General features: G+C 48.6%; 1 protein-coding gene across 1 annotated transcript; it reads right to left on the bottom strand.

The window, feature by feature from the left end:
• Nucleotides 1-745: 745 nt before the first annotated feature.
• Nucleotides 746-24,761, bottom strand: MROH7 (maestro heat like repeat family member 7). Its single transcript, XM_065409282.1, has 19 exons — nt 24,716-24,761; nt 23,614-23,720; nt 21,426-21,514; nt 20,507-20,633; nt 19,426-19,521; nt 18,330-18,431; nt 18,034-18,169; nt 16,448-16,560; nt 15,240-15,392; nt 14,598-14,752; nt 10,868-11,006; nt 9,788-9,951; nt 8,469-8,606; nt 8,242-8,356; nt 7,117-7,257; nt 5,180-5,341; nt 3,881-4,036; nt 1,347-1,410; nt 746-981 (listed from the first exon to the last, which is right to left on the bottom strand). The coding sequence occupies exons 1-19, from the start codon at nt 24,759-24,761 to the stop codon at nt 746-748; spliced, it is 2,439 nt and encodes an 812-aa protein (XP_065265354.1).
• Between the last annotated feature and the right edge of the window lie 400 nt (nt 24,762-25,161).

A 25,161-nucleotide genomic window follows, 5' to 3' on the forward strand; every position in this document is an offset into this window, starting at 1 on the left:
CAGGGCTGAGTGGCTGCTTCCCCTCTCTCCCCTCACACAAACCTAGGATCTGGGGGACAGGGACACCTCTCCCCCTTCCCCTTAGGGACAGGGCTGAGACACAGCCCCTCTTCTCCCCACATCCCCACAAACAGGGCCAGCTCCCTCTCAGCCCCCCGCAGCCCCAGGGACAGGAGCAAAGAGAGGGAATAGCCCCTGTCCCCCAAACACAGCAACCAATGAGGAAAACCCAGAGGGAGAAACAAGTGCCTAGAGTCAGGTCCGGATACTGCCCTGGAAGAGTGAAGCCTGCTCCCGCACAGGAACAGCTCTACTCTTGGAGGGGAGGGGGGAAGAAACACCCCAACTGTGTGGGTCAGGAAAGCTCTCAACTGATAACTGGGCAGCAGAGAGCTCCGTGAGTAAAGAAACTACAGACACGCTCTCTGAGGAAGGGACCTGGCACTGTCTAACATCCGGCTATTACATGTGGCCAACACCCACCAACACTCTAATTCTGCTCCAAAAAAGAAGTCAAGATTGCCTGACAGGCTTTGTTCGCAATAAACTCTCAGTGCTCTTTATTGCCCATGTTCAGTTCACTTTCTTTGGCATGTTAATGACCCTTCCAGAGTCCCTTCGATTTTCCCTTTGGTTGGAAAACAGAGCAGGCAGCCCAAGTTGAGAAAAATAATCGTCAGAGTCTGGCTGTGTCTGCATGGGGCTCAGTGGGGCATAAGCCCTGGCTCTCTTTTTGAGCCAGTTGTTAGTGCTTGGCAGCTAATTTCCAGAGATTGAGGGCGTTGAACAGCCTGGATGAGGTGCTTTCGGTAGCAGGAGGATTTGGGGGGCTTTTGTGTTTCTCAGCAGAGTCACTGTTCACTTTGTGTTGCTCAACCAGGCCATACTTTAATTTCCAGTAAACTGCCAGGACGCGTTCACGTGCCTGAGCAGCAAAGATACATATGGACGCCTCAGGGTCATGCATTAAGCCCCCGAGAGCTGAAACAAAAGAGAAAATGTTGATTGGAAACTACAGAATTGTCATAAAAACTATTTATATCCAGAAGTGCACAGCACACTGGGGTCTTTGCATACTCACATTCAGCTGTCTAAAACACCATTCCTAGAGCCCTCCGCTGCATTTCCCCCTCATCTACAGCACCTGTAACATACCCCCCTGCTAGATGCTCTGCATCCTCCTACTCATCGGCAGCACCCCTGGAACACTACCATAAAGTACTTAAAAGTACTTGCCTGACAGGACTTTGTTATGCTTGATGCCTAAACATGTGCTGGGTGCTTCACAGGAACTAGTCTAGACACTGTGCAGGTCCTGAAGAAATTATGATGGAAGGCCTCAATACCGCAAGTTGTTCCATGGGGGCAGATGCCTCCACCTGCATGGAGCTTCACTGAAGTCAATGGATTCTGCATGAGCACAGTGGTCAGATCACGAGGAACAATTTGCAGGATTGAGGCATAAGTTCAGACAACACAACAAGTGAGGATAATAAAAGGGGAGTAGGAGAATGGTTACATTAAAAAGATCTCACATTAACTCCATGAGGCATGGATCTACAAATGCTCAGATGCCACTCTGGTGCATGTGATAAAAATATCTAGACAGACAGACAGACAGGCCAAGGAGTTAGTTAAATTAACTCACTTCTCCTAGGCAACATGGAAGAAGCGAGTTTATAGGAGGGAATCAGAAGATGGTGGTGCCATGGCAAACTGGTTAAGGGAGGCTGTTCCATGCATAAGGGAAGCATGGAAGAACGTACAAAGGCAGTAGTGGGAGAATTAAAAAGGGGGCATTCAAGCTGATGACAGTGGCATAGTAGTGGAGATGGAGCGTGAAAGGAGATCAAATCAAATATACAGTTTGGCGCTGACTGATGTAAGGCTCTGAAAGAAGCTTGAATTTGATATGGAAGGTGAAGGGGAGCTAGTGGAGGCATTACTAAGAAGGGGGATGATACAGTCATAACACAGAGATGGTTTTGGTCCAGGATTTTGGCTGGATTGGAGGGGGAATAAACTGAGTATACAGGGGACCGGACAGAAGGAGTTTGTTGTTATCAGTCTGGGAGATGATTAGGGAGTGGGCAAGTGCTTTTGCTATCGAAGCAAAAAGGAAGCAGCAGAATTTGGAAGAGTGATGGAAGAAGCAGCAACCTGATTTGGTCATAGCATGGATGTTGGAGAGGAGACAAAGATGATTCAAGGTTACAGGTCTGGTTGACAAGGAGGATGGTGGTGTTGCCTACAACATTGGAAAAAGGGAGTAGTAAGAGAGTTTAGTTCTGGTCATACTGAGTTTGAATTAATGGTGAGCCAACCAATATAAGATGTTGGAGAGTGTGTGTAAGAAAAGAGACTGAACTTTGAGAGATGGGTCCAGAGTGGATTTGAGAGTCATTAGTGTTGATAGAACTGGTAGTCAAACACATGCGATTGGGGGTGCCACCAAGAATAAAGCATAGAGGAAGAAAAGGTATAGATTCAAACTATTACCAATTCTATTTATACAGTTCTTGCACAGCAAGAGTACTGATCTTTGTGCATATAAATCCCAATGCCTCCTCAGACACACATACACACTCATCCAAGGCCATAGGAATTTAAAAATGAGGTATTTACTTACCATTACTTATGATGTCCAAATCTTTCATTCTCATCATGTTGTCCATGTGCATAACCAGGAACCCTGAACATGCCATTAAAAGCAGGGAATTCCCATTACTCTCCCACCCTCCGATAGGGACTTTCACAGTTTTTGTCTTTCACACAAGGATGCCCTCAGGTATTTGGACAAGTTCCTAAATCCTGAGATGGAGAAGCTAAGGAGATAGGACTTGATTAAAAAGCCCACTGAAGTCAACTGGAGTCTTTCCACTGACTCCAATGAGCTTTGGATTGGGGTCATACTGAGAGGCTGGCTTTCAAGATGATGACATACATTTTTGCAGAGAAATTCCTACAGGAACATCCAGGGGAATTTTGGAGGTTCCCACAGGATTAGTTGCTGATGGGTGGGGCCCTTAGGGGTATTCTGATAGCACAAAATCCAGGCGTGACTCCCGGTTCTGTATTGCACTCAGTACTAAATCCTATAAAGTCAAGAAATCAGGGTATCTGGCAAAAAGCAATTAACTTGCACTACTAGAGGGAACGGCGCAACAGATTGAAAAAGTGCTTCTATGGAATTTGCTAAAGAAATGCACATTTTTCTGTATTTACCTATGAATATGGCTGCAGCCCTTCGTACAGAAGGCTGTGTGCTGCTGAGGTAGCACTGGCTTTGGAACAAGAACCTTTGGACATTTTCCTGATGTTTCTTCACCTAAGACATCAATAATGCACAAAATGAAAGCTTAATGACAGGGATGGCCCGACACAACCCCTCATAAGCCTACCCACACAGCCTGATAAATGGGTATCTTCCTCTGTGTAAACCCTCCCTCAACCAAATCAACACACAGTTCTAACAATGAACCCAGAGATTACTTACAAGGTACTGACAGATTTCATCCACATCTTCTTGGTGGTTGTGCCAAGCCTTCCTGTTGCCCACCTGTTTAGGTAGTCTCCATTCCAGGAGTTGAGAACATTCATCCAAGTCATTCTTACATTTCTACAAGACAGGATAGAGTTCCCACAGTTAAAAGCCTGGGAACGGGCAATATTTTCCAACTGTTAATAACCGGCAATGAAAATGAATCTCCTGGAATTTCTTCTTCACAAGGTGATAGGGAAGCTCTATGTTTTTTCCAGAAGGAAACACATTAGAGTAGATAGATTAGGAGAAGATCCTACACTGAAAGGTGGAGATGGAGAAAGATGTCTGGGGATAGTGATGACTGAGGCTTGGAGCTAAATGACTGTAGGAACTTGCCTCAGCCATGTCAGGGTTGCCCTCTTGCAGGTGCAGAAGTAATGGGATCAAGCTGTCCAAGACATCCTCCTCTTTCATAAGCCCCTGACTCTTCTTCACCTTCTTGACCATTTTTCCAAACAAGGAAATGGCAGCAGAACGCACACTCATTCTCTCCTGAGAGAGAGAGACAAACAGAGGAAGTCAGGAAGACAGGGGTCTTGATAGTGAACAGTAGTACTCCTCTTGGTTTGTAATGAAAATTACTGCAATGTTTATGCTGCTCCATGGTCCATATTAGGGCTTTTGACAAAACAATTTTTTTTTTCGCAAGAAGAGCCTGCTTTCTGTGGAAAATGTGTTTTTTAACTGAAATATGTTGGCCAAAAGATTTAAGTGGAAAATGGGAATTGCAGTGCTCCACAGGAGTTGTAGTCTGTGCCTTGTATTCCCATTCTCCTCTATGGGCCAGCATCCCCAGTTGGATTACATTTCCCATAATGCAGCGGTTCTCAGACTGTGGGTTGGGACCCCAAAGTGGGTCACGACCCCATTTTAATGTGGTCGCTAGGGCTGGCTTAGACTTACTGGGACCCAGGGCCAAAGCCCAAGCCCAAGGGCTTCAGCCCTGGGCAGCAGGGCTAGGGTTGCCTAGGGCTGAAGCCCTTGGGGCGGGCTCAAGCTTCGGTCTCCCCTCCTGGGGTCCTGTAGTAATTTTTGTTGTCAGAAGGGGGTTGCGGTGAAATGAAGTTTGAGAACCGCTACCATAATGCATCACACTTTTGGTAAGGGAGAGCTGTGCAACATGGTGTTCGCGATGCATTATATACAGATACAGGGCTTGATCTTTCAAGGTGCTGAGTCCCCTCATCTCCTACTGACTTCATCAATAGCAGTTGAGGGCACTCAGCACTTAACAGGTCAGTATATATGATAAGAGCTGAAATCGCTCTTCTTTCCAGCCTCATTCGGTTGCACAAAGTGTGTAGTGTGACTGAATATGCCATGTACAACATGCGTAGCTGTGGCATAAGTGTATCACACCATAAACAGCCCCCATCACATGCTATAGTAGGGGCCTAACCTGTTAGGCATGGCTACAGCATGGGCTGTGCCTCCAAGTCATAGACAGCAGGGTCCACTGAGCTGGGACAGGCACAAGACAACTGTGGTGGGGCAGGAGCAAGAATGAAGGGACTGAAAGCAGGAAGAGTGACATTGTTTCACTTCCATTATTTGATACAACTGATTGCTGGTGTGCAAGGGACATGCTCCTCGGCTCCCCTTCCCTCATCCCTTTCACACACACCGTTGTCTTACATCATCAAAGAGGAGCCTAAGGGGACTGGTGATGCAGCCAACATAACTTGCTACATCCAGGCCTCTGAGAATCTTCTTCACATCAGCAAGAGCCTCCACAACCAGCCTCCCGTCCACTCCACACAAGCTGTTTATCATGGCTGGCACCAGGACCTTTATCTCCTATACAGAAGAAGTTGATGCAGTAACTACCCCCCCACAGTCTCACCAAGGATTCTGGTTTTCAGTTTAAAAAGAAAATAACCAATGTGAGAATTTTTCTAAATACTGAAAAAGCCCCCAAGAAAATGGCAAGGTTAGCTTAAAATGGTCTTTCCACAGAATTCATACCCTGTTCCCTGTAAATTACAGCCTATGTCACATTCTTTCCCTTCCCCTAATTCACTTCTTGGTCTTAGCTATGGTATGAGGCTTTTTGGGGGCTCACCATGTGTGAATATAGGAGGCAAACAATAAAAAAACAAAACAAAAAAAACCCTTTGAAACAAAGCGGTCATGAGGTTTTCTTTTCCCTTTTGCGTTTATTTCATTGCTAATGAAATGACTGATTTCTGCTCACATTTATGCCATGACAATTCAAATAAACGGATTTTTCTAGGACATGACCAGGCACTAAAGTAGCCAAAAATAGACAATGTAAAGGCGTAAAAGATGACATTGTATAATCCTAGCCCTTTTTAATATAATCCACTGGTTTTCAACCTTTTTTTCATTTGTGGAGCCCTAAAACATTTTGAATGGAGGTACAGACCCCTTTGGAAATCTTAGACATAGTCTGTGGACCGCCAGGGGTTTGTGGACCACAGGTTGAAAACCAGTGCTATAATCCATACACAGCCCTCAGACTGCATTTTATCCAATAATGCAGAAATTTATTTCTTACCCTGTCTCTAGTGTGCAGTGCTAGATACCCAATGAGCAGGGCCCTACCAAATTCACGGCCATGAAAAACGCATCACAGACCGTGAAATCTGATCTCCCCTGTGAAATCCGGTCTTTTGTGTGCTTTTACCCTTTACTATACAGATTTCACGGGGGAGACCAGTGTTTCTCAAATTGGGGGTCCTGACCCAAGAGGGAGTTGCAGGGGGAGTCGCAAGGTTATTTTAGGGGGTCACTGTATTGCCAGCCTTACTCCTGCACTGCACTCAGAGCTAGGTGGCTGGAGAGTGGCGGTTGCTGACTGAGGGCCCAGCTCTGCAGGCAGCAGCACAGAAGTCAGGGTGGCAATACCATACCACGCCATCCTTACTTCTGCGCTGCTGCTGATAGCATCTCTGCCTTTAGAGCTGGGCTCCTGGCCAGCAGCCACTTCTCTCCAGCTGCCCAGCTCTGAAGGCAGTCCCACTGCCAGCAACAGTGCAGAAGTACGGGTAGCAGTACCGCAACCCCTCTACAATAACTTTGCAGACCCCTCACCCAACTCCTTTTTGGGTCTGGACCTCTGCAATTACACTACCATGAAATTTCAGATTTGAATAGGTGAAATAATGACATTTATGATTTTTTAAATCCCATGACTGTGAAATGGACCAAAATGGACGTGAATTTGGTAGTGCTCTATCAATGAGGACATGCCTCTTCCTTGAAAGTTTCACTGATATCTGTAGTAGCATTTTCAAGTACATCCAGTTAAGAGGGTTTTTTATATGCTTTGCAAGGCTGAGATCTGGAGCAATATTAAATGCTGCTCACTGATCTCAGATCCAGATAAATGGTTCTGGGTCTGCTTTGAAAGGCTGGGATCTGGAGCAATTCTAGATGCTGTTCACCTAGCCTTGATCCAGGCCAGCAGTTCTCGTTCTGCACAAACAGGAATGGAATCTGTTTCACTTCCATCAGCAGAGAGAGTCACTCTAGATTTCTACTAGTGTTACTGATACTTCTGGAGTAATTACATGGATATTGATTGCGTAATGAAATGGATTCCATCTCACCTTCCCTGGCCAGTCTGCCATGGTGATCAGTCCTTTGACGCACAGCGCTCTGATAACTGGATCTGGGTCAGTCAGTCCTTTCAGCAGATGGAGCAAGGAATATTTTTCTGGGAGCCGCTTTGCCTGTGGCATATGGAGAAGCTAAAAAGACAAAGAGCAGGCCAATAACAGGCTGCAAAACAGACAGCTGTCTGTCTGTTCTCTGGATGAACATTACCATGAAATTGCTGTAAATGCTCCAGCATGTATGAAGTCTATTTGCCATGCCTAGAGGGGGAATGAAGCCTGCTCCTTGTGCTCAAGGCAGGTAAGAATCTCATTCCAGATGTTCATAGACTCTCTCTTTGTGGGCATGAAGTCTATTCCACGCACCAACAACAAGTGCAAAAACCATCCCATGTGTCTGCAGTGGGCATGATGCCCATTCCTTGGGCTGACTTTATGAGATTTTTGAGATTATGCAGGTGAATCATATGCTACCCAAGCCATGATCTCAGACCACTGGCCAGTGTGTGGGAGTCGGCGTGCTGGCCACACCCCCTTTGTGCAACTACTGACTGCAATGGGAACTCCGGTGCTCAGCACTTATGAACACTGGGCTACTTATTCAGGTGCCTAAAGACGGAGCGGGTACTCAAAGCCAGGTACCCACATTTGAGAATTTTGGCCTGTCTATAAAAGATATTTACATACTATAAACCTACATTTAGGAAAAGAGAGGGAGCACAAACCAAAGCACAGGACTAAAAGGTTTCTATTCTGGTCTCTGCCACAGACTTCTTATGGGACTTGGGGAGTTAAGGCCTTGTTGCCGCAGTTTCCCCATCTGTAAAATGGGGGTGATAACACTCATCTACCTCAATGTGCTGCGGTGGGGAGAAAAGTTCAAAGTGTCTTGAGAGCCTTAGAAGGAAGATGCTGTAGAAGGGCCACGTATTATCGCTATTTCTGACACATGCACCTAGTCCCTTGAACACTCTCCAGGGCTATTCAGGCTTTCCCCCAAAGCTCAGTGAATCAGATATAGGAGACACTTGGAGTCCCAGGTCAGCTGACCCGTCCAGAAAGGGAAGATGCAGCTCACGCTCTTTTGTACCACGATAGAGGTGAGCCAATAACTTTTACCTCAACGAAAAAGGCCCTCACTGTGAGCTTGTGCTGTTTATCACCTCGTTCGAGGAAAGGGACCAGAAGGTACAAGATCCGCCACAGCTGACAGCAAGAATAGTGGACCATGGCTCTGTGGGAGCAAACAGATGCCCTTATTACAGAGGAGGTGAGTCGGCGGGGGGAGCAGTTGGCAGAAGGGACGGATGGGAAGATCTGTCAAGAGCAAAGCTCTCGCCTCTCACCTTGCAAGCAGGCCTACCCCGCGATGGTGCTCCTCAGAGCTAGTGAGCAGTTCCCAGCCTCCCTCCTTCTCAACAGAGGTGAACTCGTAGTGGCATCCCATTTTTAGGAGAAGGGTCTTCACTGTCTTCACAACACAGCTGCAATCAGAGCAAAACCCGCATTAAAGCGACACCGGCCTTGCTCAGAGCAATCCTCTATCTCATCCCCCCAGATACCTGCACTGTGTCAAGATGGGACTCGCAGTGCCCTGCAATGTCATAGAGATGGCAACCCCAACCCTGCACTGCATGTCCAATGCACAGTCACTGCACTGAGGCCTAAAACAGGCAGCACGGCAACCAAGCCCAAGCCCGCACTGCTCCCATGCGGCACCTGCAGTGCTATAACTGAGCCGTTGAGCCCAATGCCATGCTGCGGGTAAGCGTGCTGCACATAGAAGAGACTGCGCTATAACATATCAGTGACACTCCACCCTCCACAGCACACATGCATGGAGCTGTAACATCACTGTTTGTAAGAGAGAGGAGCATTGGGGTGCTGAGGGGTGACTTCACTGGTGGGAGCATATGGAAAGCATGGAGCTACGATAGAGTCTTATAGATTATTATTTATTTGTATTACAGTAGCACCTAGGAACCCCAGTCCTGCACTAGAACCCCATTGTGCCAGGTGCTGTACAAAGCAAGAAATGAAAGACGGTCTCTGCTCCAAACAGGTTACATCTCAGCATGAGACAAGACAGACAGACAGAGCTGGGGGAGCACAAGGAAACAATGAGCCAGTACCAGTCAGCGGTCTCAGCACCCCAGCAACCTGACTGTTGTCGAGTTTTTTGTAGGCATCATGGCAAAGGAGCATTTGAAGAAGGGATTGGAAATAGCTTGGCAGATGTTTATGGGGAGCACCACCCATGTGGCAGGGTCAGTGAAGGTGCTTGTTTGACGGAGGCTGGCACTGGGGGGCTGATTGGAGGAAAGAGTCGACCTCTTGATAGTGAATGAAAGATGATATGGATAAGGGATGGTGTCCCTAGCCTCTGTTTGCCAGAAGCTGGGAATAGGCGACAGGGGATGGATCACTTGATGATTACCTGTTCTGTTCATTCCCTCTGGGGCACCTGGCATTGGCCACTGTCAGAAAACAGGATACTGGTCTAGATGGACCTTTGGTCTGACCCAGTACGGCCGTTCTTATGATAGGGAGGGTGGGGGCAAGCCATAAAAGACCTGGAACATGATGACAAGTAACCTATACAGACAGCTGAACCCAGGGAGGAGTCTGATATATGCAGTTAGCATCTCGTCCTTTCAGTAGTTACCATGCAGGGATGAGCTCCTTCCTGGACACCCTGCTGTCGGGCAGGCCGAGCCCAATGGTATAGTACACCTGAACAAGCAGAGCCATCAGGAGGCGGGGATAGAAGCGTGTCACCGTCCGTGTGCACATGGATACGGATAACACCTCGCACAGAGCGCTGGCTGCCTGAAGGAGGGAAACAAATGCAGCTAAAATCCTCTGCCTCTCCCCAGCCCTTCCATTTCATAGCCAGTCCTCGGCTGCATGGACCCCAGCAAGGCTGCTTAGCCCAGGGCTTTGCCAGTAAGAAGAGGTCGTATTGTTTTGTCATGGTACCCCCACCCCTTCGCTTAATGCTCTGCATTGCCATGCAGGAGACCAGGGTTTCAATGCCAAAGAAGAGGCAGCATGGCCTAATGGACAGAGCACTGGACTGGGATTCAGGAAACCTGGATTCTGTTCCCAGATTTGCCACTGGCCTACTGGGTGACCTTAGGCAAGTCACTTTCCCACTCTTTGCCTCAGTTTCCCCATCTGTAAAATGGGGACAACGATACAGACTTCCTTTGGAAAATGCTTGAGTCCCACTGACCAGGACCAGCTGTATCTGAGGCTGCTATCGAAGTGGTGTGCTCAGGCCTCGGGGAGATGAAGCACTATGGAGATGGGAGGCAGTGCACCCACCCTCTGACAACGGAGGCAGGAGCTAGCCTGCTTGGACCCTGAGAAGGAGAAAAGAGGAGAGGGAGGAGGTGGAGTGCTGCAGACAGTGGGAGGAGACTGACTGCTCAGTCCCTGTTGGGGGAACAGAGGAAATGGCACCAGTGAGGTCCCCTCCAGGTCATTAAGTAGCAGCTTTGGTGGGCTCAGCAGGGAGCTTTGTCCAGCCGTGTATGACAAGATGGCTGGTGTCTGGGACACAGCATTTCCTGCGGAAGGCAAAGAAATGGAAAAAGAGAGCATTTTCAGGGCTCTGCCAGAGATACAGGGCAGCGCTCCCCATCCCTTCCCCAGGGAGAATTCACAGCAATATCTCTCTCTCAGACGTGGACCTCTCTCCTCTTTGAAGAGAGGGGAGAGTCATGTGTGAATTGTTTCTTACAGCTAGAGGTATGATGAAGGCTCTATCCTCAGAGGTACTTGGCCTCTCCTGAAGCTCCTTCAGCAGCACATCCAGAAGTCTGTGGGAGTGACAGATTGCCTCTGTTTTGGCCAGTGTTCTACACATCCCAGCTGCATCTCTACGAGTTGAGAGAGACAGTCGCACGCTGGATCGGATACATATAGCTCTGCCACACCACAGTCTGACTGGACAAATGACACCTAAACTAGGGTCAGGGGCTCCATCAGAGATATGGTGACTACAACGAGGCCTCATCCCAGATACCAAGGAAACAAAACTATGTACCTAAAGCAGTAAGTGACCAATGTTACATGTTCCATCACCTTGAGATAACATGGTGGGCTGAGACCACTGTCAGACCTGCAGTCTGCTATAAGATTACCAGCCATATTTTTTACCTACAAGATACAGTCAGGTCACACACATGTGAGGTTGTCACAGATGATTGCTGGTTCTACACATATACCTGGCCACACTGCAGACCTAGCGTCTACAGTGGGTTGGGGATGTACAACCCTTGCCATGAACAGACCATTACTGCCTGCAATGTGAGGGGGCTCCTAGCCCACTGGGTCCTGCTACCACCGGTATGAGATCTCCCACTCTTGGGAAGGATCGTCACAGAGGTGGAGACAAAGCAACTCTGGCAATATTTGCAGTCTTTAGATTCCCTTAATCCTGTGTGTAGAACTGGGTATGGGACTGAAGCTGCCCGAGTGGCACTGGTTGATTGTCTCCTGGCTACAGATGAAGACAGCACGTCAGCTGCCTTCGATATGGCTGATCATGAAGTGTGCTTAGGAGTAGATGGAACTCATTTGAAGTGGCTTTGCTCCTATATACACGGGATGGCTGAGAGGGTGAATATGGGGAATAGTTTGTCCACCCCCAGACTGATCTTCTGTGGAATCCTGTAGAGTTCTGCTCTCATTTCTAGTTTCATGTGTACACAAGGCTACTAGGTGGGTGACAAAGGAAACATGGGCAATGGTGCCTGCTCTTTGTGGAGGATACCCAGCTGTATATCATCATTACAGCTGATTCGCTGGTGAATGGGACTGGATGGCCCCGTGTCTACAGGAGACTGGAGCTTGGATGAGGCTGAGCTGGCTGAGATTCAGCCCAGGCAGGGCAAAGAGATTGTTAGAAGGTTGTGGGACACAACCAGAAAAACCTGTCTAGAATCACATCACCTCCACTAACCTCAATGGAGGACAGCCATTATTTCTGAGTCAGCGTACATACAGCTCTGGGGTCATGCTAGACTCAAGGCTACTACTGAAGCCCAGGGCACAGCCATGCCAAAGGGCACTTTCTCATCTTGCTTGGTAAGCCAAGCGTGACCTTTGGTTTTGGACATGGGAATTTTGCTGATCTTATCTGTCACCTTGAGGTTAGACTCCTGTAATCCACTCGCCCCTTCAGGCTACACCTTGATACCATTCAGGAGCGAAAGCTTGTCCAGAATGCAGCAGTTCATTTCCTGAATGGAGGGAAGCACATCACCTTGGTGTTCTTGGAGCTGCACGTGGGCTTCCAAGTGGAATTCCAGGTGTTGGTACTGTGACACTGCACCCCATATTCTTCACAGTGATATTATGATGATATGATTATGACATTGTTATGATGTATTTTATGCAAGGTAGGTCATGTGAGATATTGAAAAGGCTATGATTTGCTGAATATGATTATCCTATTTGTACGCAGGTATCATTTTTGTATCTGAAGTTAGGCATATTGACTATGTATCTGTATTTCAAATGTGTTTAACCTGGGGAACGCCCACTAGACAAAAGGCTCTCAGTCTAGATGGCTGGCTGGGAAGGGCCCATTAAAGTTAATGAGCCATTAGAGAGAACAATAGGCCTTCGGAGAAGCTTATCTCCCACCTGGGGAGGCTTCCTGAGGACTCTACAGACAGCCTCCGAGTAATAGCTGCTATGACACTACAGGTACATGTGACCTGGTCACCTAGTGCTGGACTCCATCTTGGGATGTCAGTATTTTTCCACTGACTGGCATGGGAACCAAGCTTTGAAACAAAGGATTCCTGCCATATGCAAAAGCTATATAAGCAGGGGAGTGACATCATCAGGGTTCTTCACTAACTCCCTCACCCAAGGAGACTCCTGGAAACATCTGAGGAACAAAGACTGAACTGGGAGAAGTGCTGGACCCAGACTAAAGGGATTTTTAGCCTGTGAATGGAGCACCTGGGGATTTCAAGCTGTAAGCAAGTGCAGCTTGCCCCTTAAGAATCTACAGCCTGCTTGTATCATCACTTAGGATGAGAATTTGCTATCCTTATCAATCTATGTAGTATATTAAGCTTAGGTTGTGTTTTTTGTTTATTTGCTAGGTAATCCGCTTTGATCTGTTTGCTATCACTTAAAATCTATCTGCTGTAGTTAATAAACTTGTTTTTGCTTTATCTAAAACCAGTGTGTGGAAGTCATAACTCAGGGCAGAAAGCGGTGGTATATTCCTCTCCACATTGAGGGAGGGGGCGAATTTCATGAGCTTACATTGTACAGTTCCCCCGTGCAGTGCAAGATGGTATAATTTTGGGTTTACACTCCATAAAGGGTGTGTGCCTTATGAACTGGGAGATGCCCTAGCTGGAGCCTTCCCGTGCAGTAGCTGGTCAGAGCATCTGCATGTAACTGCAGCTGGGTGTGTCCCTACCTGTATGTGTGCTGGTGAAAGTGCAGGCTGAAGCCTGAAGAGAGCTTGTCAGCTTGTCACAGCAGTACAGTGTAAAAGGGAGCCCAGGCTGGTGGGTCAAGGGGGCTCAGTGGTAACCCACTTCCAGATGGCACCCCCAGGGGAATCCATCACAGGTACCAACAAAGAAAGCGCTGTATGTCTGGGTTACCTGGGAGTCCATCTCTCCCCATAACATATTGCCATAGCTGCAGCTTCTGAAAGCCCTCAAGCTGCAATGCCTTTGATACAGAACAGTGGGAGCTGTGGAATGTATTTTCCTTGTTGGTCTGCTACAGCCTGGACTGGTCACCCTTCGGAACACACACCAAAGCCCATCTTTTACTCTGGCTGTTTGGGGAGGAGACAGGATAAGGGTTGAAGAGGGTTATTCAATGGCCTGGGGAAATCATGTTTTGGGACTGTATCTGACGGTGGTTGTGGGGGGCAGGAGCAATGGACTTCAGCCATCTACTGTGACTCCCCCACCCCCAACAACTACTGTGAATTTTAAGTTGGGGTTGAGGCATCCAGAGTCTAGGGAGAGCATGTCCAGCAATGGTACCAGTGCACGCAAGAACCCATGTACACATGCAGATTTTTGTTTTTCAAACACAGGCAGCTGTACATGTGGTCATGCACCAATTATGCAGACTGAGAATTTAGCCCCAGGTGCTCTCCTCAGTGGGATTTCCCCCCTTCCACTCATTCCAAGCAAGCGAGTGGCACACATCGAATGGCACAGTTAGTAAATATCACATAGGGCGTCTGGGCAAATCTGTGATTCCTGCCATTATGAGATGGATGGAGAAGAAGCTTCCTGGGATGGAAGCCGGAGAGGGTCTCATTTCTCAGTGGTTAGTGGTGTAATCGACCCTTGGCAAGAAAGACATTTTCTGCACAACAAGGAAGCTACTGCCCGTCTGAGACATCTCAGGAGGAGAGGAAAGAATAAGGAACCCAAAGACTGAGCTCTCAGTATCCTGGTCATTAGGAAGTTTCATACCTGTCCAGCGGGAGTGGACACTTTAGAAGGGCTGTGGACACTTCTTCCATGAAAGCACGAGCCAGGAGGCATAAGGCCATCATCACTACCTGTCTGGCATGGGAATGATGGATGGCTCTGAGCTGGGAGTGGATCCTGTCCACAATCTTTGGCACCTAGAAGAAAACAATACAGCTTAGAGAATGTGCGCGCACGTGTGTAGGGGGTTCCTTTTGGGGTAAGAATCGGAGCAGAATAGGGCAGACACTATTAATGAGAGCAATTCCACCTTCCTGGAGAGCTCATCAAGCATCATTATAGAAGACCTCTTACATTGCCTGGTCCTCCTCCTGGCCAACGCAAGGAGTGTTCCTAGTGATCAATTCTTTAGTGTTTTGTAGAAGAGATTGATAGCTACAAAGTTGAAGAGCAAATCAGTAGGACTTCTTTAACCAGAACAAGAGGGAACTGCAGCAGCTTGAAGAGAACTTCCAGATGCAGTCTCCAAGTCCCGAGACAATGGAACAAAGGCTCATTTCCCAGCTTTAGACAGTCCACTTGCAACACTTTAAAATATCAGCATCACAATGAAGAAAGAGTCCCGCTGATGGTACCCCAGGACAGGAGATTCTAAATGCTCCCCAACTCCCAAGAGCCAACTACCTCCATCTGTATCTTCTGCTTGTACTTCTCCAGGATTACATTCAGAATAGTCTTTGATGCTTCAATGGTGCTCTCATTGGCCTCCTTCAAGCTTTCTACAGCTGTCAGTAGAAGGTCTGCCATCTGGTCTGGACTGAGAAATTGTCCAAATCTCTGGACGAACACAACCAAAGCACCTGATGTAGGTGACCCAGCTGGACACCCACTCTGCCGCTGGCACAATTGATAAGCAAAATCCAGACAAAGCCAAGTTTGGCTTTTTTCAACTTATTTAAGAATGAGCTGCCTCCAACAATTTCAAGATCATTCAACCATACCAATGCTTCACGAGAGTTCAACTGCTCTGGTGTGTGATGCATTCAGCCTTTGACTTTCTCCTGAGCCGCGTGTATGGGATACTGTAACCAAATACCCTGGGGAGTATTATTTAGTCACTGCTTCAAACCAAATACCCCTGTAGATATTGTATAGTCACTGCATCAAACTATTCAGTTAGTGAGGCCAACCAAGCTTCATTGGTATTTTCTTTTGTGCTCACTGAGCCTTAGATAAAGGACAGGTAGTTCTCCTCTAAAATATAGATGAAAGAAAAGTATTATGGCTGACAGGCTCTGAGCAACAGCTGGTCAGGAATTTTCTGTTCAATTTCTCCAGAAAATTAAATTTTTCCACAAGAAAAAAAAATTGAAATGTTTCAGTTTGACATTAATCTGTATCCACCTGTGCTGCCGCACTACCTCATGGGAGTTCAGGTACCGTCATTTTCCTCTATGGGCTTGGTTACATCTCCCATGATGCACCCCGGATTCCCCTCTGGCTGAACTGCCACTGTGCATTATGGGAGATGTAATCCACCTGGGAATCCTGGCCCATGAAGGAGAATGGGGGCAAGAGGCACCCGAACTACAACTCCCATGAAACACCGTGGCAGTTTGACGCAATTCAATGTCAAACTGAGCCAAAATGAAGTATTTTGACATTTCCAAATTGAAATAATTTGGAACTTTCCATTCTGTGAAAAAACATTGATATTTTAATTTTTCCATCCCAATTTGGGATGAAAAATGTTGAAATATCAGAATTTTCCATAGGACAGAAATTCCTATTTTCAGCCTGCTCTGCTCTGCACTGTATACTGACAGGTACAACACTGGGAACACACCTGCAGCCAGAAATACTTTTCATTACAGCCTGCGTTGAGGATTCACCTTAACAATTTCAGAGATATTCTCACAAGTCCTGGTGGGCTCGTAGATACCCAAGATCTCTTTGGGCATTTGATGTAGCACTGCTGTCACAGACCCCATCTTCCTCTCAGGTTCTAGGAGAAGACAATACGTTTGGGAAAGGTGGAGAGAGTCCAGAGGAGAGCAACAAAAAAGAAGTCAGGTTTTCTAAACCTTTTATATAAGGAAAGGTTAAAAAAACTGGGCATGTTTGAAAAAAGAAGACTGAGGGGGTGGGACCTGATAACAAGTATGTTAAGGGCTGTTATAAAGAGGGTGGTGAAGAATTGTTCTCCATGCCCACTGCAGGTATGACAAGTAATGGTCTTAATCTGCTGCAAGGGAGATTTAGGATAATACTAAGAAAAACTTTCTAACTCTAAGCACTGCTAAGCTCTGGAATAAGCTTCCAAGGGAGGATGTGGAATCCCCGTCCTTGGAGGTTTTTAAGAACAAGTTGGACAAACACCTGTCAGGGATGGTCTAGGTAAACTTAGTCTTGCTTCAGTGCAGAGAGCTGGACTTCATGATTCTAAAGGTCCCTCCAGCCGTTCATTTCATATGATTCTATATTTGAAAGGCTTCCCTTTTTGCCCTTAAATGACTGGCTTCCTCCCACTCTCATTCATGTTCCTGAACCATAGCTGCACTACAGGCTTGAAGTCACAGTGCTTGAAGGAGCAGCAGGTCTATTGCATAACAAACACCCTGCCATGGGAAATATGGATGTATGGGGAGGCAGACACTACATCACTAGCTTCCTAACAGCCTTATCCTGTTCCCTGCTAGAGAATATTCTTCACTGTCTCTTTCCTTCAAAACACTACACACTCACAGTGACTTACAAATAGCTTCGTTCCTGGGGCATACTCTGCCCTTACCCCCTCTGCAGAATATACCCCTTTTAAATGTAACCTTCATTAACAGTGGCTCTGCTCTCCAGCCATCCCTCCATGAGTATTATAGTGCCACCCATCATCTCAGCACCTGAGCACTTCCACAGAAAATCAACAGCAGCAGCAAAGTCCCTAGAGCAGTGGTTCCCAAACTTGTTCTGCCGCTTGTGCAGGGAAAGCCCCTGGCGGGCCAGGCCGGTTTGTTTACCTGCCGCGTCTGCAGGTTCGGCCGATCGCAGCTCCCACTGGCCGCGGTTCGCTGCTCCAGGCCAATGGGAGCTGCTGGAAGCAGCGGCCAGTACATCCCTCGGCCTGCGCCGCTTCCCGCAGCCCCCATTGGTCTGGAGCAGCGAACCGCAGTCACTGGGAGCCACGATCGGCTGAACCCATGGACACAGCAGGTAAACAAACCAGCCCGGCCCGCCAGGGGCTTTCCCTGCACAAGCGGCGGAACAAGTTTGGGAACCACTGCCCTAGAGGGCTCTCACCTAAAGACCTATTGGGGTTTCTGAACTAATCCATTTATAGCATAGAGAAGGGAAGATGGCCATCTGCTTACAAGCTGTGTTCTAGACTAGTTCTCCAAGACGACGCCTGTTCCTACAGGGTTAGGGTCCAGCTGTTCACAGGCAGGAGCTTTGGGTCCTCTGAGTTCGGAAAGCCCCCTCTTACCCTTTTGGCACCACATGAGGGAGTAGAGGAAATACAAGCATTCCATAGCCTGGTGGCCAATCTCCTTCTCTGGGTCACCAACATGCAGGGCCAGCCGTCCAATCAGGAGCCTCAGCCTGGGGAATTCGTGTGACATCTGAGTGAAAATCAAAGGGGGAAGGAAACAGTGTGCTGGTTTGGTGGACAAGGAGAACCTGTCATCAGTGGCCATAAATATCCCACATGAGGGGAAGAGAGCATGGCCTAGGGCCATTCTTCCTGGCGTCAGGCTACCAGGGGTCAGAGATCACTCACACAGAACTTAGGACTCTCGGCTGCTGCTTGTACAGGCAGACACTGGTGCTCACAGCCCTCGCTCGCTCATGAGCTTTCTCTGATGTCATCCAGGGGGCCAAGTGCTGCAGGAATAAGCAAGGGAGGCCTGTGTTAGAAACTGCAGAACAGGGGCCTGTGTTGCAGTGAACCCCTAAAGCTGCTCTCTCTCTCTGACCTGATCACCACGGTATTAACCAGACAGGCTGTCTGAGTCCTGCTCCCCTTCAGGATTTGTGTCATGGACAATTCCCCTGACACATACCCTATTCAGAGGTAAATCTGGCTTTAGCCCCATACGGTTCACCTCTGTGTTCATCAGGATTGCAGTGTCCTGTAATCAGCCCACTGCGTTGAGGGACTGCTGCAGTATTCCATCCCTCCAAAGGGCTGGTCCCATTCTCCTTCTGAGCCCTCGGTCATGTCCAGAGAATCAGAGAAGACTCAGGCAGATCTCACCTCCCCCTTCCCTGGACCTCAGGGACTTTCTAGGTAGGAAGCAAGAGGGTTGAATACCACTGAATACCACTCCCCCATCGGTGGATCACTCAATCCCTCTGGAGAGGAAGGGAGAAGTGGATCCCTCTGCACCAGAGAGCCATTCCTACTTTTCCACGTCTGATTGCCTCTGTAGGAAGGAAAGGGAGAGTCTTTGCTATTGCGCTTCTGGTTTCAAACTCCACAAGCTAGACAGGAGACCCCAGAGTTAATGCTCCACAAGCTGATGCTAGAGACCCACCTTCCATTCCCACTCCTCTGGGAAAGGGACGGGGAAAGGGAGAGCTTTGCCATAGCTGTCAGCGACTGGGAGGAAGGACAAAGGGAGTCCTTGGCTGTGAAGAACAGGACGAGCCTCCTGAAAAGTGATATCAAATTTCCTTTCCCTTGTTTTTCTTTCCACTGCCCTGAAGCAGCCAACACTACACATGATCTCCACTCTAGGGAGCAAGACATAGGGTGAAGACAGACAACAACAGAAACACAAACCCTCCCGTCTCTCCCTCGCACCCTCCCCTCCTCACACTGCCACAAGATGGCAATGCCCCCACCCTCTGCCCGTACCAGCTCAATGCTGCTTACATCCAAGAAGTTCTGCAGCTCAGCTGGGTTTGGTTTCTCTGACAGGAGAGCTCCCAGCATCACTTCCAGGGCATCCACAGTCTGGTTGTACAAATCCTGAAAAGACGAAGAAGAGCCGCAGCACTTGGCATCAGACAAAGCCCGTGATGTCTAGGAGCCTGTCTGTGGGGGTCTTGCGACACCACACACACACACACACACACACACACACACACACACTTTACAAGCTCTGCTTCAGACCCCTCCATTGGCTGTTACTGCCAGGAGGCCGGATATGAAACCAACTAAGAAGGCTCCTCCTGCAGCATGGCATAGGACACTGTTCATGACCCAAAGCCCAGCAAGGACTCAGCTTCGTGGTGTGTAATCGTCTCAGCAGGGTGGAGAGAGCTCCTCGTTGCTCTGTTATCCCCAGTCTTTTTTTCACCTCACACAACGCACATGCCTCTTACTCACCAGACACCAAGGGGGAAGCTTTTCCAATCAGCTCTAGGAAAACCAAACTTCCCTGGAGACAGTACTTTGATGTGGTGTGAAGGCTTGGGCGTGCCAAAGACCCTGTGAGCTATGCTGGTTAGAGCTGTAACTCCTGGGAGGGACACCCAAGCTGGACATGTCAAAGGGTGGGGACCAGATGAAAAGCAGTCCATGGGTCCTCCAGGTTGGGAGTCGAGTGATAGGCCAACCATCTATCCTCCTAGAAAGGAGTAAGCTACAGAAACACAACTTCCCAAAGTTCTGCAGAAAAAGAGATGGAACTATCTGGGCCATGTGTTAAGAATGAAGCCAGTGTGTCTGCCGTGGCAGGCGTGCCATTGGGCAGCTGGAAGAACACGGGAAAGGGGCTGCCTGAAAGAACCCCTCCATCAAACAGGATCTCGAGAGGGAACCCTATGGGACGTAACACATGGAGGACATGCAGAGAGTGGATACACAGGGATGGCTGAGCCTTGTTTGTGCCTACGCAACATTTGATGGCGCAGGAAGGATTCAGATTCAGGTTCTAGGCAAGCCAAGGGAGTGGGTGTAAACCAACCAAAAAACACAGAGGCAACGTGGTCAGAGGAGGACAATGAATTACCTTCACATTTACTTTGTGGCCTTCCTGCCTTTGCAAGGCCTCGATTGAGGGCAGGGCAAAGATGCTGGTAACGCAGACAATGACCACATCCAACTTCTCTTTACCCTCCAGAGGCGGCTTCGCTTTGCTAGTAGAAAAATAAGCACCCATTGGAATTCCCGCTGTGGAAGAGGCACCGGAACTTTCATTCTGTCACTGTGGGGCCGTAAGAAAGGACGGGAAAACATGGCTGGCAGAGGTTTGTGCTAATGCTTTCAGCATAAAGGAGCAGCGTGGATGAGAACAGCAGGGACCGGGCTAATTATTATTGTTATTTGTGTTACAGTCGTGCCTAGAGGCCATAACTGAGATTTGAGTCCCATTGTGTTAGGTGCCATACAGATTTAGCGACAGGCCCTGCTTATAATCGAATTACCCAAGACAGGCAGAGGAAGTATCATTACTACCCCCATTTTACAGAAGGGAAATTGAATCACTGACATGCCCACTCAGGAGTCTGTGGCAGAGCCAGGAAGTGACCCCAGTCTCCAGAGTGCCAGTCCAGGGCCATAACCAGGAGACCACCTTTCCTCGTGTGCTGGCAGAGTGTAGGACTGGCATCGGGGAAAGCAGCAGGGATGTGGCTATTCTGGCATCCTGTATCGTTGCTGGTGGGAGGCTTAGTCCACACTCACAGGGGAACCTCAGCAAACATCTGGACAGAGCGGGAGGGGAGACTCCATTCAGACACCATTCACTGTAACAAGTGCTTGGATTCAAGATCCTGCATGTCAGTCTGAACAACCCGCCCAGCCAGGCGGCGAGCGAGGTGAGTGCTCCCCGTTCTGTCCCTCTGAATGCTCGGCAATGGGAGCTGGACGTCCCTCCTGGGAGGCTGGGATTCCTGGCTCTACAGAGTCAGGGCGAGACGTCCGAGTACCTGCAGTCTGTGATGAGCAGCATCCCCTGACGGCGCACGGCACTGGAGTGCGAGTCCAGCGAATTCTGCGGCAGCGATTTAATGTGCTTCTGTGAATCACAGAGGAGACAAACGTAGTGATGAGCTCCTGGCAGCCCTGCCAACCCCAGTGTTTGTCCCTCTGCCCTAACAAGGGGATGACCCCAATCTCCAGAGAGCACAGGGAGGGTAGCTAACCCCCAAGGCCAGACCAAAGTCCCAGCCAGGCCCCCCAAGTGAATAAATCCATAATGAGCAGCCGACCCAATCACTCCCCTCTCTGACCCTCTCGCCCTGTGTCCCCGCTTGACAGTGAAAGTGAGCTGGGGCAAGTCCATTCTCTAACTGGGCCAGGGATAGAGCTTTCTCGGTGGAGAGTCCTCTGCTGAGGAATTTACCTCAGGAGATGTAGGCCAGAGCCACTCACTGGCTACCTCTAAAGTACTCTGCAAGGCTCATTTATTCCAGTTGGTTTATTCTTGACCATTTTCTGGGCCTCCTCTTGGATTCTGCATTAACTCCCTCAGGGAAGAGATCACTTGAACTAGGAGGTGGCTTGCCCGAAAGTTTGACTTGGTGCCAGGTTGGTCTGCTGCTGCCTGGGCAGCACAGATGGGCTGGTTGGATCTCCTTTGTGACCAGCTAACGCTTAGCGTTCTGGCTTTTGTATGGTGCTTGCAATAGAGTCCTTCCAAATTAAATACACAAAGACATGCATTGGAACAGTGCTCCTGTGTCAGGAAAACTCACCACCCATGTGTGGCCCTTGTGACAAAGTTCTGTCCTTGACTCCGTGGGTCCTGCGTTTCCTGGCGGATTTTGCTAGCCTCAGAGGCTCACTGTGACCCTCCACATAGCCCTTCTCTCTCTAGAGGCAAGGGTCACAGTCTACTGAGCCATTTTCATCATAAGCCAGCAAGGGAGGTGAGGAGAAACAACCCTCCCTCAAACAGTCTCTGTTGTCTCCCAGTATCAGTGATTAATCAGGGAGGGGAGAGGGGGAGCCCAGGCCCGCCCTCTACTCCGGGCTCCATCCCAGGGACCCTAAACTTAGCAGCTATGGAAGCTGACTTTTTGGAAATAGGGCGTGTACAATTCCCTGGGCTACTTCCTCACAGCAGCCCCTACTCAATATCTTCTTCACAATTACCTCAGGGCCTCCTTCCTTGCACCTGATATGGATTCATACTACTTCATTCCTCCAACAGCACAGCTCCCACCTATAGCTCCTGACACCCACACCTCACTGACTAACTGGGAGGCTTTTAACTAGTTCCAGCCAGTCCTTGATTGGTTTCAGGTGTCCCAATCAATCTAGCTGTCTCTCCTGCCTTCTAGAAGGCTCTTAATTGGCCCCAGGTGTCTTGATTAACCTGGAGCAACTGCCATTTGGTTACCATGGTACCAGGGATTTGTTTAGCCTGGGGCTAACATACCTGTTCCTCACTACTTTACTGTAGCCATCTGGCCTTGCCCCATCACACCCTCTATAGCTACTCCTCCCTCTACACTAACCTCTGGTTATTCAATGAGCACCTTTATTTGGATAACATGGAATTGCTTAATTAATACCCACAGCTCATTGCTTCTGGAGTGTCTGAGCCCATGCCTGTCTCATCTGTGCTCTCATAAGGCAGGTTAACAGCAGCATTCCTTGAAATTCTAGATATAGCTCATCCATCCCACTCTGTCACATGGGCAGATCTTACTCACCACAGTCTGCTTGACAACCATGAGTTTCTGGCTATGAAGGGAGTTCGTTTTCTGTCCGTGCCCGCTGACATCCCTGCCGAGTTCCCTTCTTGGATCGTGGACCCACCCAAGCAAGGAAAGAACATGTGATATTAGTGTGGAAAGTTGACAAACATCAGTCATTAAACACTTCTCCCATCAAAACACCTCCTGAAGATTCACACATTCTCTGTTGTGAGGAAATTATTAAGTACACACGTGCACACACCCCTACAGAAGTAAAATCAGACCACAAGCTACTTGGCCCCCGAATGTGTGTGCTGGTTGGACAGAATGAGGTCAGAACCTTAGGCACTTAGTCCAGCTAGGCATTTATGCAGTACTTCTGAGTGCATGATAAATGTCATGGGATGGTTGGATTAAAGTGCATAGAAGTGTGAGGGGAGAGAGACACTAGAGACATGGCGCATGTTCCTACCAGCTTATTGCAATCATTCAGTGCCACCATCTCCAGTGCCGGCTGCACTTTGTCCTCCTTTTCTCCCACATCCTGCCTTATTGTCCCACAAGCTTCACTGGGATTTTCTGAATTTGATAAAAAGGGAGAGGGTAAAATTCTGCAGTAGCTGGTTAAAAGGGGTGCATGGTGGAAAAAAGAATATAGAAATACCTGCTGCTCCTCCCTCTCTGGCATTCACAGGAGGCTAGTCTTGTATTTAAGACACAGAACTGGGAATCAAGAGATGAGGGTTTAATTCTCAGCTCTACCACAGACTTCCTGTGTGATCTTGGGCAAGTCACTTAACTTGGGTGCAGTGGAGAGAGGTGGCTGTCTGGAAGCCAGTCGCAGCTCCCTGATTCTCAGATGCCTCGTTCTGGTGCAAGATAAAGCTGCAGTGGAATGTGGCTTATGCTGCTGACTTAAAGGCCCTTAGGAAGTGGGTGGAGCCTCATAATGCCACACCACCTCTCCACGCCTTCTTTACCACAGTCCGGTAATGCCTGAAGAAGCATCTCCAGCACAGGAAGTGCATGCAGCAAAAAAAAACTTGGCAGACAGGAGAATCCAGCCCAGTCTCTCTCCGTATCTCAGTTCCCCATCTGTAAAGCGGAGATGATAACCCTTCCCACCTGAGGGGGACGCTGTGAGGACTGAGGTTAGGATTTTCCCTGGGGGTTAGGAATCCAATTCCCACTGAAAGCCAATGGGTGTTGAGTGCCTGCGGCACCTTTTCAAATTGGAGCCTGATCAAAGAATGTTTGTGTGATATTCGAAGGCACTGTGCCGTTGGGGCCATACAAGCACCTTGGTAGTTAAGACGCAGTTGGGCCCAGGGCCTCACAATGCCATTTCTTTGGAGATCTCTCTGGTTGGAGGTGCCGCAGCATCTAATGTTTATGTGAGGATGTTGTACGCATAGGCCTCTCACCTTCCCCAGACACACATCGCTCCTCACCGTCAGAAGTGGCCTGTGCGGTTCAGTGCTCCGACAGGCCATCATGTAGAGCATTCTTGGTCACCACTTCCTCCAGTCCCAGAGGGCACAGCTGGGTCATCAGGACATCAGCTGACTCCTCACCTCCAGTGACCAAACTCTTGGTACCTTCCTCCCCCTCCTGGGTCATAGGGGTATGTTCTTGGATCCTCAGAGCAGTGCCTGACTCCTCACCTACATGGACTGGATTCATGTTCTCTCGCTCCCAAGACTTGCTCAAGAGATACTGTTGGCTCCTGTGGTCTATGCCTGACTTCTCCTCTCAAGCATCAGGCTAAGGTGTCCCAATGAGCCACTTGCACCTTCTTGAAGGGGAGTGTCCATGTACACATGCAGCCTTCCTGTAACAGAATCAGGAACAGTCATTTTACCCCAGCTTGTTATGGTAAACTACCAGATGTCACTGCTTTGAATATGCAAATGAAGCAGTAGTGCAATCGATGTCATAACCACGTGTTGAATAGGTACTGGTGATGAAGCCAAGACAGCATCTAATAGCCAATCAGTTTCTTGCTTTGGACAATCACTGA

This window comes from Emys orbicularis, chromosome 8 (genome assembly GCF_028017835.1).
Source record: "Emys orbicularis isolate rEmyOrb1 chromosome 8, rEmyOrb1.hap1, whole genome shotgun sequence".
In the NCBI taxonomy this organism is placed as follows: domain Eukaryota; kingdom Metazoa; phylum Chordata; order Testudines; family Emydidae; genus Emys; species Emys orbicularis.

What these genes read in the sequence shown, in the direction of transcription:
- MROH7 (XM_065409282.1), bottom strand. Translation starts at nt 24,761, where the DNA reads ATGACCCAGGAGGGGGAGGAAGGTACCAAGAGTTTGGTCACTGGAG. An exon ending in CTGCTCATCACAGACTGCAG is followed by an intron (nt 20,634 to 21,425) that starts GTACTCGGACGT and finishes TTTTTCTACTAG; the next exon opens with CAAAGCGAAGCCGCCTCTGG. An exon ending in AGCAGAAGATACAGATGGAG is followed by an intron (nt 14,753 to 15,239) that starts GTAGTTGGCTCT and finishes GTTTTCTTCTAG; the next exon opens with GTGCCAAAGATTGTGGACAG.